Genomic DNA, 15,956 nt, shown 5'->3' with positions numbered 1-15,956 from the left:
TTTTGTGTGAGTATTCAAATGAGTTTGAATGTTTTTAAAGTGTGTTGGAAGTGTAAAATGATCAAAAGAATGTTATTATTATTATCATTATTTTTAATAGTCTCTGTTTTTCACAGATTTTCACCGATAGCGTTCGTCTTACCCAAAGAGAAGATCTCCCACAGCAGGACGCCGAAGGCCCACACGTCACTGTGAGTGGTGAACACTTTGTCGAAGATGGACTCCGGAGACATCCACTTGAGAGGGAGGCGAGCCTGACAGCCAATCGCAGCGCGGCAACATTGGGATGAACAAAACGCAAAAATAAGATTGAACTGTACGTAATATTAATCAGATATATATGAATAGATAAATAAATGATTATTATTACCGCTGTAAAGGGGTAGGATTCGGTCCAAAAATACTTACGTCTCCCTTTCGCACATAGTCGGGGTCTTTGTAGATGTCCCTGGCCAGGCCAAAGTCGCAGATCTTCACCACTTTGTTGTCGGACAGCAAAACATTACGGGCCGCCAGGTCTCGATGAATGCACTAAAGAGGGTACAGTCATTTAAAAAACAAAAGACAAACAAAAAACAACTGTCGTGTGTTTTATGTATTAAAGTTGACCACAATTAGACCTTGCGAGATGCCAGGAAGTTCATTCCTCGCGCCACCTGGAAGCTGAAGGAGATGAGCTCCTCCAGAAATAACGGAGTGCTTGAGTCTGATATGTCACCTATCAGAAATTAAAAGAGAAATATTTGGAATCTTCTTATATATGTACAGAACATACTGCTCGTAGTAGTAATAATAATGTAACTACTGGCTCCAATCACCTCCTGACTTATTGTCATCATGCATCACTGTCTGACTGTCACAACTCCTCTCTCCAGATTTTCTTTGGGTCACCTGGAGCATAAAAATGAAACTAAATTTAAAAAAGTTGAAAAATGTTTTTTACATTGAAATTAGATACCATTTTAAAATAAACATCATATTGCAATTCTAATTAAAAATCAAAGCAAAAATAACATGAAATTGAATTTAAGTTAAAATTAAAAAATAAAAACATTTAGAGCAAATAGGTAAAATTCAAAAGACAAAATGTAAAAATTCTAATTAAAAGCGATCCTAAAATTGCATCAGATTTTAAAGTTGTAATGAATTGTAAATTAAAATGTAAATTTACATTTACACACACACACACACATATATATATATATACACCCCCACCCCCCTAATCTATTCCATAACATGTTGGCACATGAAATTAAAACAAGTCAAATACACTGCTGCTTCAATTTTGTTTTCAACTACACAATAAATAAAAAAAAACATTTGGGCCTTGGTGGAGGTCTACGCTCTACCTGGTGCCATTCTGTTGTTGTCATGAGTAACTGACATTTAAGTTTGGTTAGTTGTGAGAGGAGATATAAGGAAGTAAAGGTGGGGCCCCACGGAGCAGATAAGGTCTTCATCGCAACGTCAAAACAAGATTGCAGAAGTTCAATGTTTTTGTTGTGTGTGTGTGTGTGTGTGTGTGTGAAGCTTTTCTGTATTGTGAGAAATGTGACTGATAGCATCTTGGACAATTCAATTACACTCGCTCGCACTCACCCCAAACACCTCTCGTTTGCTCTTCAGGAAGCTGGACAGGTTTCCATGGCGACAATACTCCACGATGACCATCAGCGGCCCTGCGATGCACACACACACACATATATAGACACATCTGAACTCCCAACCTAATCCAAATCCCAACTGCAATTAGCCTAATCCAAATAACAGGTTGTGTCCTGAATGTAATCAGAATCCCCACCCAAATTTAGGCCAAGTCCTAACCCTAACCTCAACCAAACCCTGAATCTTAACCTAACCCCAACCTGAATTTTAACCCCAATTTCAAACCCCAGCCATGATCCTAACCCTAATCCCAATCTGAACTCAAACCAGGATCCGAATCGAAACCCTGATCCCAATCCTAACACCAGCATAGCCCTAACTTTAACCCTATTTACTCCAATTTAAATCCAACCTCAACCGAGCCACAGTCCTAACCCTAATTCCAATTTGAATTCAAACCAGTATCTGAATCGTAACAATGGTCCCATTCCTAATCCCAATCCTAACCCTAACCTTAACCCTTAGTTTAAAGCCAAATCGGACCCCTAACCCGAATCAAAATTTGAAAACTAACCCAAACTCTAAATCTAACCCTTATCCAGTGTGTAACCAAGTTCACCCACACACCTCCCGGCTTGGTGCAAGCCCCCAGCAGGTTAACGACGTTGAGATGGTGTCCGATGTAGTTGAGGATCTTCAGTTCGGTCATCAGGGCTTTGTGCTCGCTGATTGTGGCGCCCTCTGGCGGATGAAAGGTGGAAATAAACGGGGTTGAACTCGCACACACAATTGCATGGAAAAACCTACAAGACATGTTTTGTACCTTTAAGCATTTTAACAGCCACCGTCCTGCAGCTTGAAGCGTTATCGATCCCAAACGCCGACGCCTGGACCACCTTCCCAAAGGCTCCACGGCCTAAATTCTTGCCTGGGTGGGACATGATACTGGTTATTGTTAGGCGGCGTCTGCATCAAAGTGCATCCCGCAGGGCGCCATTTGCTCACCATTCAACCGAGCAGGTTTCATCAGTTCACGTGCAACAAGTTAGTGCTTACTTAGGACAGACTAGCCTGACTTGGTGACAACAGTCCAGTCGCGATCGATACAATGACCTGAGAATGAAATGACCTGGATGAATGCGAATATTCACAGGCACGTAGACACGTCTGTTAGCCGGAAATACGTCTTCCCGGCACCAGTAAACAATATCGGCCAATTCTGGAACTAACAGTCTTCGTAAGTATTTTTGGACACTATTTTCTGTCCGTTCAATCCAAAATTGGTGAAATTGGGGTTGCACTGTACTGACATTGCCCGAAAAGGCAAGTACGCGCTCTCACACTCGGCTTCAGTCTCTCTCCAACACTAGCTGAACCATTTGCCGCCCGCCGACACTGTAATCAGCCTTCCTGGAAGTGAGTGACTGATAACTTTTCAGCTTCTCACCCAACCTTAACCCTAACCATAAACACAGCCCTAAACCTTAATCATAATCCTGCACCACTTTCCCAAAGGCTCCACGGCCTGGGTGGGACATGATACATATTCTCGCCCATCCTGGAAGTGAGCGTCTGATAAGAGAAGACTTCGAAGCTCATCAGGAGAACATTTGACTGAACACCACCCTCATGGCTGATTAGTGTCAGTAAACACCTTGCCACTGTGCTCTTAATTAGCCAGTCAAAGACAATACACTCTGATTGATGGAACAAGAGTCCCTCCCAATGATCATTAGATAAGAGGTATGAGAAAGTCGGAGCATCGCTGATGCCATCTTAATACATCCTCTGCTTACATTCCCGGAATCCTTCGAGGGAAAAAAACAAGAAAAATCGGACATTTTTTCACGTTCAATTGATAACGTACCTAATTTGAGACGCTCTCTTGGGAACTCCCACCGGCAGGGATCATACTGGAGTCGCTCGCACTGCTCCTCGATGGGGCCGTCTCCAGAGTCCAGGATGATTGACAGGTACTCGGATTTGCACCGGGAGCTGTTGGCCTGCACAAGGTAGATTGCGCACATTTATGGGGTAGCGTTTGGGTGAGGGTTAAGGCTTAGGTTCCACCAGGGCTCCCCCGCCACCGGGCTATTTGGTGAACAAAGACTGAACAAAAAGTATTTTGTTCATCATCAGTGTCTTAACGTAGTTTTATTTTGAAAATCAAGTGCATCCACCTGTGCCTCTGTAAAAGTGCTCATCTCGGTTATCTAATACGGGAAATAGCGAGGCCGCAAGATAGCAAAAAACTTGTTAGGCGAGCTTCTTCGAAAAGGGAAAAGAGCCTACAACTTTGAAGAAAAAGCCAGCTGTATTTAAAAGACAATATCAGCAGTCCTACTTAAGGTACGAATTTATTCCGAGTTGACACGCACACACCAAACCCGCTCTTGCGTAATATGTCACGACGGTCTCGCAAATGAGGCAATGGAGCCGTCAAAATTGCTTCGCCACATGGGGCCTAAGCATCCCGCATCAAAAAACAAGCCTTTGGAGGTTTTTGGAAGAAAAGAAGATTACCCCGAGATGGGACCGGATCAGTAAACAGAAACAAGCGCATTTGTTGCTATGCTGGTCCATCAAAAATGCTTGGGAACCTCAGGGTAAGACCACACCAGTATTGTAATATTTCTTCGATCTTGTCTCCTCACCTGTCGTAATTTTCGGATCAGGAGCGTTAGGAGAAGCCAGAGGAAAGTCGCCACCACGCACGTGCACGCCAGAGTAGGAATCTCCATGGACGGGTTTTCCGACGCATCTGATTCAAAAGCATTCATTTTGCAACCGCAGCAAACCGATCTGTATTCAATAGAAAATATTGCATACGTACCGTTGACCCAAATGTAGGCAGAGCTCTCTGCGGACCCCCTCTGGTTGGTGGCCTGGCATGTGTACAAGCCCTGGTCCTCCACAGTGATGCGGTCGATATGGAGGGAGCCCTCCTTTGGTGACATGACAATACCTGTGATTGATGTCATCAACGTGAAGAAAAATAACTTGGTTTCGCATCAGATGGTGATTTATTTAAAAAAAATTTTTTTTTTTTTTTTTTACCAGATCCTGCTGACAGAGCATGTTGGTTCTTGTACCACGTGACAGTCGGAGGCGGGACGCCCTCGGTGGGACAGTGCAGGGTCACCGAGCTGCTGACGTTCACCGTACAATCTGTCAAATTGTTCAGCAGCACCGGAGGCTCCAAAGCTGGACAGAAAAACACAAAGTCAGACTTACGTAGATGTCTGACGAGTAGAGAGTAGCGTATATGTGTAAACCGAATCCTGACACACTTTCCTTAACCCTAACCCAAAGAATAACCTGAATTCTAACCCAAACCCCATCCCTGGGTTCTGTTCGAGGGTTCTTCCTTGGAGGCAGTTTTTCTTTGTCTCCATCACCAAGTGATGTTTCCCTTTTCGAAAAAGCTCTCCAAACACATTTGGTTTTTTCCTCATTTTTGCTAGCTTGTGGGCTTACTTTTTTCTCGTGTTACCGAGATGGGCATTTTAACAGTGTTCTTGAGCTTTCCGACGTGCAATTTCACATTTTTCTGCCCACTAGGCGGCAGTGCAGCCAGGTCGTGAATACGCACATACGCACACTATAAATACATACATGCTTAGTATCACTTTTGAATTCAATTCCCCTAACATGTTGTGCCTAACCCTAGGGAGTAGAGATAGACATCGCAGTTCCTTTTCCTACTAATAGATGTGCGCCTGTACTGCACTTGATAACACCTTGAATTGTATGTACACTGCAGTATATTGTGAAGTCATGAAGGACGTATTGTATGGGAACAACAAACGCACCTAGAAGAAAACTATTTCAGTCACTGTGTCACACTTGTATTGACTTCAGCGGCCCGCATCTGATTTCAACCTTACTCACTCCGAAAGACACTTAGGAGTTTTTTCTTACTTTAGATTTAAGGAAATGGACACGTTTTTTTTTTTGTTTTTTTTTTGCGCTCACTTGGTCACCCAGTGTGTGTGTAGTGACTCCCGAAGCGAGGAAGTGGACGTGTCGGGCGCTGATTGTTACAGCGAGCGGTGGTCCGCAGACATGAAGCAAAGTCACTTAAGTGAGACGACTGATTGTTGTTTCCCCGATCTTCCTCCCGGACAACAATCGATGATTGTCCGTGCGGGGGCCCGGGGCCTGACAGTGTCTGATTGGCCGATTGTTCCCGCGGCCCGGCTCAGGGGCCTGTAAATGTGGCAATGTGGGAAGTGCCATTGTGTGCTCTTCCTCCAGACGAGAGCCCATTCCCACGTGAAAGAGGTGCCGAGCAAAGGCGGGGTGGGGCCTCAGGAAGCCGAGGGGACCCGATTCCCAAACAGCCGCAACGCCGTGAGAGTGGCTGTTTGTTTGTTTGTGACATGCGCGCACAAAGACATCAGGATGTCCAGAAATAAGGCAGTGCAAAGGAGGCCATTTTGGTTCCTCAAGGTACAGCTCATGGGATAATTACAGCACTCCAAGCTAGTAACTGTCGGGAGCTTTTGAAGGGATCCAAGGAACCAAACCGTTTTTCAATTGAGGAGCGCGCCGTCGAAAGCCCCGACAGCTCAAACAATGTGAAGCATTTCCGACAATGAGGATGATGATGAAAATCCGAAAGTGACTCACCTGAGACCCTCACCCGCGCCACCAGGTGGGCCTCCCGCCCGGTGAGGCGGTGGAGGGCGGAGCACAGGTAGGCGCCCGAGTCCCGGGCGCTCAGGTTGCTCAGCGACAGCCGCAGAGAGCGCGAGAACTCTCCCGTGGAGGGGTACCCGCGCAGGGTGGTGCCCGCGCCCCCGCCGCCGGCGGGGTGCAGGCGGCGCCACAACAGGGCGGAGTACAGGTGCTTGTTGGCGCTGCAGGTGAGGCGCAGGTTTCCGCCTTCTCTCGGTTCTTCATCCTGGCTCACGGCGAAGCCTCCCGGAACATCTGAGGAGATTCCAAAACGCATCGCAAATGGCAAAGTAGGGTTTGTTTACTCGTGCCGTCGGAGAAAGCCACCCGGAAGTACATGTGACGTCATGGTCACATGTCGTATTAAGGAGCCGAGCTGGCCGCCATTTTGGACGACCTTTGATGTCGCCACGGCTATTGTGGACAACGCGAAGACGGCGAGAAAAGGTCTTTCTATTTACTTTAGCCCTTTGAAACTTCCCGTGGAAACGACTCGAGAGTTTCCTGACGGCAGATAGTGTTTATCTTTCCCGAACACCCCGAGGCCTCCCGAAATAAAGCCGAGCTGCCAGTCCAAGGAAGTGCGGCGTGCGGGACGGGACGGGACGGGACGGGGGCGGGGGTGGGGGTGGGGGTGAGTTGAGGGGTGGTGGTGAGGTGCAATGATAAGAGTCCACGGGTTCCTGTTTCGCTCTCTCTCACACACACACGCACACAAGCTAACAGTGTAATTACAATGACCGCAGGGAATAGCAACACAATAAACTGATTCTGGGTCAGCTGAGCCAAATGCTTAAACCTGTCACAAGACACTTTATTTTATATTTAATTCAGGGTAAGTGTTTCATCTTCATCCGTATGGATGCTGCGGGAGTAAAATTCTGAGTGTGCGTCTGTCTGACTTCCTCTTCCAATGAGTGCGCTCCACAAATTCTGCCTAGCAACAAGTGACCACACAAACATGCCTGTGATTTTATGGTTTGTCATCCATCCATCCATCTATCACGTATACTTTATATTTGTTACATACATTGTTTCACACTATGGAGAGCCCATGCTGCATTATTAAGCGATAAAGTTATCTTTTTTTTTAAATATTTTGTCGGTGCGGTCACCTGTGACGTAGAAGCGGATGTCCAGGTGGTCCGTCCCCACAGAGTTGGAGGCCACGCAACGAAACACACCGGACACCAGAGCCCGGGCCACCGTCACAACACCTACCGTCTAACGGACAACACACGCATTGCACAGGCGCATTCATTACACCACTGATGGCAACTATGTTATCAAGCCTGCGTGTGATGTTCCACCTTGGTCTTGCCCTGAAGCACTTCCTGTCTGTGGGTCACACTCAGGATGGGGTTGTGTGTGGACGCGGCGGGGAGCCCCTCGCTCGCAGGGGTCCACGCGGACCAGGATGTCGGACCAGCACACCTTTAATGAGGAAGACGAGGAGGAGGAGGAGGACACTCAGCTGTGTTGACACAATTCAGCAGCTGTACACGCTGTATATTTATATATACTGTATATGTGTGTGTGTGTTGTGACACAATGTAGTAGTTATGTTGTTGTGTTTGCGAGGATGTGGACGTGTCTTGTCGTCCTCCGCGACGTCATCATCCACTTCCTGCCATTCTTTACATCACTTCCGTCTACACACGATTTACATACAATACATTTCACGTGTTCCCTTCATTCATACATACATTTGGCATGCATCCATCGTTTCTCATCCACCCATCTATCTATCTATCTATCTATCTATCTATCTATCTATCTATCTATCTATCTATCTATCTATCTATCTATCTATCTATCTATCTATCTATCTATCTATCTATCTAGCTATCCATCTATCCATCTATCTATCTATCTATTTTTATATCCCAGAGGTGTGTTCCAGCCTTTTTCTATGAGGGGCCATTAGGGACATTATCCAGGATTAGCGCTCACACTTGTCATTCAAATGCTTTCACAGTGTTTGAGGAGTCTTCGTGAGCAAGACTTGTGTGTATGAGAGTGTTTGAGTTGTGTTTATGAGAGCCTTTAAGTAGTTTGTGTGTGTGTGTGTGTGTGTGAAAGCATTTGAATAGTAAGTGTGAGAGCTAATCCTGAATAATGTCCCTAACGGCCCCTCATATTTTTCCCTGATTGCTCTTCCTCTCGGGGTGTACATTGTGTGCGCCCCACCCTGTGCATGACACACACACACGCGCATGCACACGCCCGCACACACACACACACACACAAATGCATCGCAGGAAGACGTACTCTCGCTCCAAATGGAAAAATAAGTGTTAGATGTGGAGATAAAGGTTTGTTAGACACACACATAGAGACGAGTGGACGCACAACAATCACTCCACAGCCACTCAGTGTGTGTGTGTGTGAGTGTTCACTGACTAACTACACTTTACTGTTCCTGTCTGCAGCCCAAAATAAAGCACAACTTTTAAAACAACAGTACACAAATGTAAGCAAAGTTTAATGCAAAAACAACAACAACAACAACTGATACAAACAATTGAAAAACAAATATGTCTTGACAGAGTCATACAAATATTGTCATTTGTGGTCATATGTAAGTTAGTTGTATAAAATTATTAAATATTAGCTTCATATATTACTCATAGAACATCTTTATACAAGGGGCGGATCACAATGGGAGAAACTCATAGGAAGGGACATGCACGCATGGAAACACACACACACACACACGCACGCACACACACACACACGCACGCACGCACACACACACACACACACACACACACACACACACACACACACACGTCAAGTGAATGAAGGACAGTGAGGGCCACATGCTTGGGAAAAAAAGATTTTTAAAAAACAAACAAAAGTGCCAATATTATAAATAAAAAAATATATATTGTATTATATTTTTAGTTATATGACATTATATTATGTATCATTCCTACATGTGTTTATTCCCATATTATCACCACATTGTTTTGTGCCTTTATGGAACATCATTCACATTTTTTTTTCGTGTAAAATTTTGTGTTGCGCTTCTCCTCACGAGGGTCGAGGGCGTGCTGGAGCCAATCCCAGCTATCTTTGGGCGAAAGGCGGGGTACAAAAAAAAATAAAAAAAAATCACTTTTTTTCCATCACAAATTTTTAATATTATCCTTGCAATATTGTGACATTGTTCATAATATTTTTATGGTAATAATATCCAAATACTATTGTAAAAGCTTTTTATTTTTTAAATATTGAAAATGTCTCGCTGGTAAAAAATGATGATTTTTTCCTGTCTTTGTCATTCCTCTTTAATACTTTTCCCCTCACAATATTTTCCTATTTTCTTCTTAAAATTTTGACTTTCTTTCTGATAAAATTACTATAATGTTTTTTTTTTTAAATAACACTTAATACTTATAACACATTTTTTCTCACTTAATACTTATAACACATTTTTTCTCACAATATAATTTTTTTTAATTGTAAAAATCCAATTTTATTCTTGCAATTGTACAAATTCTGACTAAAAAGATTCTTCTCATGAAGAATTATATATATTTACCACTCATTTTCATGTAAAATACTGTCCTTTATGTCACAAATATATTGGGAAAAAAATAATGAAATGCAATATTCCATTTTTTCCTTTTTCAGACTATATTGCAAATGTTTTTTTTCTGAAAAACTGTGTTGCTTGTGTAACATTATTTTCCTCTAATTTCATGGTAATAATATGACTTTTGCGTGTGTGTGGCCCAGATAGTCCTTCATGCAAATGGCTCAATGCTGTTTCCAACACAAAGACAACAGGGGCTGTCATAATGACATCATCGACACGCTCTCGGCAGACTTCCTACATGGTAGGCGTCGTTCTTTTTTTTTCAACAGAGAACTATGAAACCTCGTGTCCATTCTCTCTTATTTGGCCTTCTTGCTGCAGGGGGGGAGGGGGGGGGGGGGGAGCAATAAAAACTCACAGCTTTTGTGGATGTGTGTGTGTGGAGGGAGGTGGGGGGTGTCAGGTCAGGGCTCGGGGGACACGCACCCGTGATAGTACCACTCTAGGACACAAAAAAACAAGCAAAGCAGCTCCGATAGATGTGGCTGGTGGATGGATGGATGGATGAATGGATGAATGGATGTCCGTGACGACAAGCAAATAAGAAATAAATAAATAGTGAAGCAAGTGTCCTGATATTCCATATATATATATATAGATATATATATTTATATATAGCTCATTTCTCTATCATTTGGCTTGTGCGCTGGCGTTCCACTGCTCAGCAGTGTCGCGAGTCCACTCCAGCTCGACAAGCGCTCGTCATGTGCGGCCGTGTAGGTGGGATGGCGGCTTCCGCCGAGGATGCGGGGGCCAAAGGTCAACAGTCACAAAGACGAAACGTTAGGGAGATTCAGCTTTCGGGGGAAATTTGACCTAAAATGCACTCTAACCTTTATATGTGAACTTAAATTGGAAATGTCTAAACTGTTATGACTTTTGCAATCCAGATCATTGTTAACATTGAACTCAAAACTTTGCAGAATATCAAATGAAATTTAGCTGTAAATGCTCCAGAGCATTTTAGGTACAGCCCGAAATTCCACCCAAAAGCCCAATATCCGTGACTAAGTGATGTTTGTCTGCACTGGTGATGGGGCGGGGAGCAGCAGCAGAGTTCTGGTGGTGGGAAGGTGGTGGTGGTGTGTGTGCGTGTGTGTGTGTGTGTGTTGGGGGAGGGGGGGGGGGCGTCTCAAGAATAGATCAAGTCTTTCGGAAGCAGCCTTGTGCCACGTTTGAAGACGAAGGGGACAATCACGCTGCTGGGAAGCGTCTCGCGTCGGGAGAGGAAGCCAAACAACGAGAGGAAAAGCGCTCTGATTTTCGCACAGGAAGCCCAGCGCGCCTCCTGCCCGGGCCTGATAAGAAGCACCGCGATTCCCATGGCCGGACCACCGCCAGCGGACCCCGCTATAAGCGGGGACCCCCGCCCGAAAGAGAGGAGCTCCTGGGCCCGGCGAACCCGGCCCGGCCCGTCGCGCCCGCCGGGCCTCCTCCGGCTCGGCGTCAAGCTCGCGGTGCAGCCGGGCTGCGGAGAACAAGTGAGGCCCAGTCAGGATGCAGCCACAGCAAACACACTCAGCACAAGTCAAGCACAAGTCACGCACAGCACACCTTCGCACTTGCGAGTGTGAGATCGCTAGTTGGCGAGAGCCCACGGTGTTTGTGCAATGGCAAAGCATTCATTAAAAAAAAAACAATTAAAAAAAGTGGACAAAATAGTTACGAGCCCTCCCTAAATCATTCGTAAACAATTTGAAATGATTTGCATGTGTAGGCTCACTATTTGGCAAGACCCCGACAGTGTTTCTGTAACTGTACCATTATAAATAATTGCTTAAAAAATAGGTTAATAATGTTGTAAACATTATGTTGTAAAACATTTATATAAAATTATAAATTAATAAAGTTTTGGGTAAGTGTGGGCTCACTAACCCCTACAGTGTTTCTGTTTTACAACTTGTTAATAACTAGTTTGGTAACGACTGTGTTATGAAACCTTTACAAAGCTTGAAGAAATGCAACTATGTACTGCGGGCTCATTATTTGGCAAGCAGACTGGGTCAAGCTTTATATTGATCTTCTGACTCATAGTAGTTTGCTACGTATTTTGTAGCATAATAACATAAAGCTTTTCTAATCTTTTCCATCTACATGCGTATTCAGTGGTACCTCGACTCTTCGAGCTAGCCAGCTTAATGCTAACACACAATGCAAGGGGCCAAAGACGGGCTAACGAAACTAGCATCGATGTCACGGTAGTTAGAACTTTTTAAGCAACGGTTATTTGAACATAAACAGTGGCGCAAAATATATAGCCAAAAATATAACAATACTCACAGGCCCATATTCTTGATCCTCTACAAAAAACGACTATTATTACAGCACCTTACTGAGTCAGTTGTGAAACTCTTCTTGGCGTGTCTGTATTATACTGTCCCCTGCTGGCCAAGTGGCACACAACCACTGTATATAGCATGAAAAATAACTGCCTGCAGTCCACGTGAGGAACAAATGAAACACTTTTGGAAATCTCCGTTGGACGCTTGCGAGGCATTCGTGCATATCGCGGAAATAATGGCGCCAGAGGCGAGGAGGGGATGGGGGTCAAAGTTTGAGTACGTCGATGATGTCATGGGCGTCCCTGCTCTCAGGTAACACTTAACCTCTGCTGCGCGCTCGCGAGCTACACAATACGTCTTTGACCCCAGAGAACCACTCTGTCAATGTTCTTGCCAAGTGTGTGCGTGTGTGTGTGTGTGTGTGTGTGCGTGTGTGTGTGTGTGTGTGTCTCAGATATAAGAAAAAGCATCAGAGGATGTGGTGTGCAATCACAATAATAAACAGGCCTCTCACCCTGCGTCCTGCGCAGGAAATTCATTAAATCATCCACGTTTGATTTGGAAGGCAACAAATCGTGCCTGAGAGCACGGAACTGCCCTCCATACAAATGTGTGTGTGCGTGTGTGTGTGTGTGTGTGTGCGTTTGTGTGTTTGCGTTTTTCCTCTCTCTCCTTTCAAGTCTCAGATACGCTGTGTGTCTGTGAATGCACCACGCACACACACAAACATGCACGCTTTGCATTAAACATTATGGAGGGGAAAAGACATACAGATAGTAAGAGGGGGAAAAAGTTGCACACAATGAAACACACACACGCACGCACGCACACACACACACACATACAAAGTGCACATTTTGACACATTCACACACATGAAAGGACCCCAAAGGCATCTGTTCTGGTTACAAGAAGGAAACAGTGTCTGGACACACGCTGAAATAGACAAAACATGTCTCGTTTACACAATCGCGCGCGCACACAGACACACACACACATTCCACTTAACGCACGACAACAACAGAAAATCGACAGGTCACTTTTGTTTTTACTGTGGCATTACAGCGCTGAATGTGGATGTACTGGAGATGCAGCTCAAGGTTATTGTGACGGATTTTGCACTGTATTACAGGTCCAGTCGTAGAAGTTAAGGATTACAGTGGAACCTCACAATTCGAATGGCATAAAAACTGTACAATTGTGGGGAAAAAATAATCATAATCGCTTTGAAGTAGCAAAGTCAGTGAAAAAAAATATGTCTCAGAAGTCACAGTCACTAGAAATGAAAAACCGTCAAGCAAAAATTTGCAAAAGCCAAGAAGCTGATTTGAGGGGACTGCAAACTGGGACAGAAGTTCATCTGAGATTTTATCTTTATTTTATTATACTTCAACAGTGTGGAGTAAAAAAAAAAAAGAAGTTCCCCTTTAAATGTTACACAATCAGTGTTAGGAGAATAATCTGTCGTCATGAAAAAAATCCCCCTTAAATGTCACAATGTCCACACGAAAAAAACACCTCAAACGTCACGGGCAGTGCGGGATTAAAAATAAAAAATCTCCTTTAAAGTCACTGCAAAAAAAAAAAAAAAACATAACATTTTTAACATCACAAAACAAGTGTGAGATAAAACAAATGCCTTAAAATTCACTGCAAAAAAAAAATCCACTTTAAAAGTTACTAAATCACTTTGGGATTTAAAAAAAAACACACCATAATAGTCATAAAAAATAATCCACTTTAAAAGTCAAAAAGGCAGTTTGGGATAAAAAAATAAAATAAAATAAAATCCGCTTCAAAAATCACTGCAAAAAAATCTGCCTTAAAAGTCACAGCAAAAAAAAAAAATCAGAACAGGGTTTAAAAAAATCAAAAATAAAGTAAAAAAGTCGCCTTAAAAGTCGAAAAGGCTGGTCAATACAATATGGCTGAAGTGTGACGATAACCACAGAACACACGGCAACTATTTGAGTGGACTTTGGAGGTTCCGCTGTAATGAAACGCAAGCTTGTGCTCCCGTGTGTACTTACAGGCCTTTCGGCGGACAGGGGTGCCAGAGCCAGTGGACGTGCGGCGGGGGGACGGCGTGGGACGTGCAGTGCAGAGATTGTCGGCTCCCCCGGGGCACGGCGCCCGCGTCCTCCCACGACGAAACCGCTTTCTCGCCTATCTGAGGACTCACTGGGACACACAAGCACATATGAGGGTGAAGAAACGCACGATAGCGCGATACGGCCTAATATTCATATCGCGGTGGAAATCGAATCCCTTCAGGGTCACGTTATCGCGACGTGTAAAAATTAGAATGAAAGTTTTTTTCTGAACGGCCCTTTGCAACTTACCGTTAACCACGAGTATTAGCGTGAGGTTCTGGTAGAGTCCGTGCTCCTGGATGCGTACTCGCACGGTATATTTCCCAGCGTCCTCCTCGGCCACGTCGCGTATGACCAGCGAATGGCCGTCTATGTGGTACCTGGAGCACTGCTCCGCCGCCGCCGTGCCGTCCTTCAACCTGGTATCAAGCGCACGGGACCTTTACAAGTGTGATCTTTCCAGCATTTTGTTTGTTTTGTCATCGTCGACGTCTTACCAGATGACTTCGGGTGCGGGGAACGCTCGGAGTTTGGGCGAAATTCGATACGATTTCTGCCCCGCTTGAGCCTCCATTAGTGATCCTCGTCTGGGCTTCAATCGGATGAAGGGACGATCTGAGGACGCGCCATATAAAGGTAGGAAAAGGAAAGTCCGACTACGCCACGGTAATATAACTTAAGCGACAACTTGACTTACTTACCGTAGACCGTAACGGTGACCTTCTGCTGTTTGGTTTTGTTCCCGCTGCTGACGCGACACGTGTAGAGGCCGCGGTCGGAGCGCTGCAGCTTGGGGATGGTCAGGATGTTGTAGAACAACATGTGCGTTCTGTGCTTGAGCAGCCGCTTGAACGTGGAGCTGCTGTTGCTCGTCTGCACGGAGACAAAAGTCATTAACGGGGACGGCGACGAGGAACGCGCTCGCGGACGTTCCAGCCGATCGTCCCACTTTGTACGACTTTTTGGAATTGACTGACTTCCTGATTTTGTGTCGACTGGTGTAACGAGTGCGGAGGGTACATTTTTTCTAACTTTCTAGCTGCGCTGAAATTTTCCCAACACGGGTCTTTTAAACCAAAATGGCCAACTTAGTGTTTCATTTCAGGCGTACGGTGGGTACGGAAAGTATTCAGACCCCCTTAAATTTGTCACTCTTTTTTATATTGCAGCCATTTGCTAAAATCATTTAAGTTCATTTTCCCCCCACATTAATGCACACACAGTATTCCATATGACACAATTTTTTTTCGCAGATTTATTAAAAAAAGAAAAACTGAAGTATCACACAGCCATAACTATTCCGACCCTTTGCTCAGTACTTAGTAGAAGCACCCTTTTGAGCTCATGCAGCCATGAGTCTTTTTGGGAATGATGCAACAAGTTTTTCACACCTGGATTTTGGGATCTGTCATTCCTCCTTGCAGATCCTCTCCAGTTCTGTCAGGTTGGATGGTGAACGTTGGTGGGCAGCCATTTTCAGGTCTTTCGAGAGATGCTCAATTGGGTTTAAGTCAGTTAAATTCTTTTTGTAACCTTGGCCAGAGCTGTGCCTTGACACAATTCTGTTTCTGGGCTCTTCAGGCAGTTCCTTTGACCTGATGATTCTCATTTGCTCTGACATGTACTGTGAGCTGTAAGGTCTTATATGGACTGGGGTGCGGCTTTCCTAATCAACTCCAATCAGTATAATCAA

At 44.6% G+C, this 15,956-nt stretch overlaps 1 protein-coding gene across 4 annotated transcripts in view; it reads right to left on the bottom strand.

Moving 5' to 3' along the window:
- Nucleotides 1-15,956, bottom strand: part of flt1 (fms related receptor tyrosine kinase 1) — a 29,564-nt gene that overhangs the window by 3,137 nt on the left and 10,471 nt on the right. For all 4 annotated transcript variants that reach the window (XM_061757976.1, XM_061757975.1, XM_061757977.1 and 1 more), the window contains exons 7-24: nt 14,965-15,136; nt 14,761-14,878; nt 14,513-14,682; nt 14,201-14,351; nt 7,596-7,719; nt 7,401-7,509; nt 6,238-6,540; nt 4,663-4,809; nt 4,439-4,570; nt 4,260-4,366; nt 3,473-3,608; nt 2,429-2,533; nt 2,233-2,346; nt 1,600-1,679; nt 819-891; nt 621-718; nt 409-531; nt 143-254 (exon numbers count right to left, since the gene is read on the bottom strand). In XM_061757976.1, coding sequence (XP_061613960.1) covers nt 143-254; nt 409-531; nt 621-718; nt 819-891; nt 1,600-1,679; nt 2,233-2,346; nt 2,429-2,533; nt 3,473-3,608; nt 4,260-4,366; nt 4,439-4,570; nt 4,663-4,809; nt 6,238-6,540; nt 7,401-7,509; nt 7,596-7,719; nt 14,201-14,351; nt 14,513-14,682; nt 14,761-14,878; nt 14,965-15,136 — 2,374 coding nt within the window. The remainder of the gene's footprint in view (nt 1-142; nt 255-408; nt 532-620; nt 719-818; nt 892-1,599; nt 1,680-2,232; nt 2,347-2,428; nt 2,534-3,472; nt 3,609-4,259; nt 4,367-4,438; nt 4,571-4,662; nt 4,810-6,237; nt 6,541-7,400; nt 7,510-7,595; nt 7,720-14,200; nt 14,352-14,512; nt 14,683-14,760; nt 14,879-14,964; nt 15,137-15,956) is intronic.

The sequence above is a fragment of the Phyllopteryx taeniolatus genome, chromosome 20 (assembly GCF_024500385.1).
Source record: "Phyllopteryx taeniolatus isolate TA_2022b chromosome 20, UOR_Ptae_1.2, whole genome shotgun sequence".
Lineage (NCBI taxonomy): Eukaryota > Metazoa > Chordata > Actinopteri > Syngnathiformes > Syngnathidae > Phyllopteryx > Phyllopteryx taeniolatus.
This window is presented reverse-complemented; position numbering and strand designations above follow the sequence as displayed.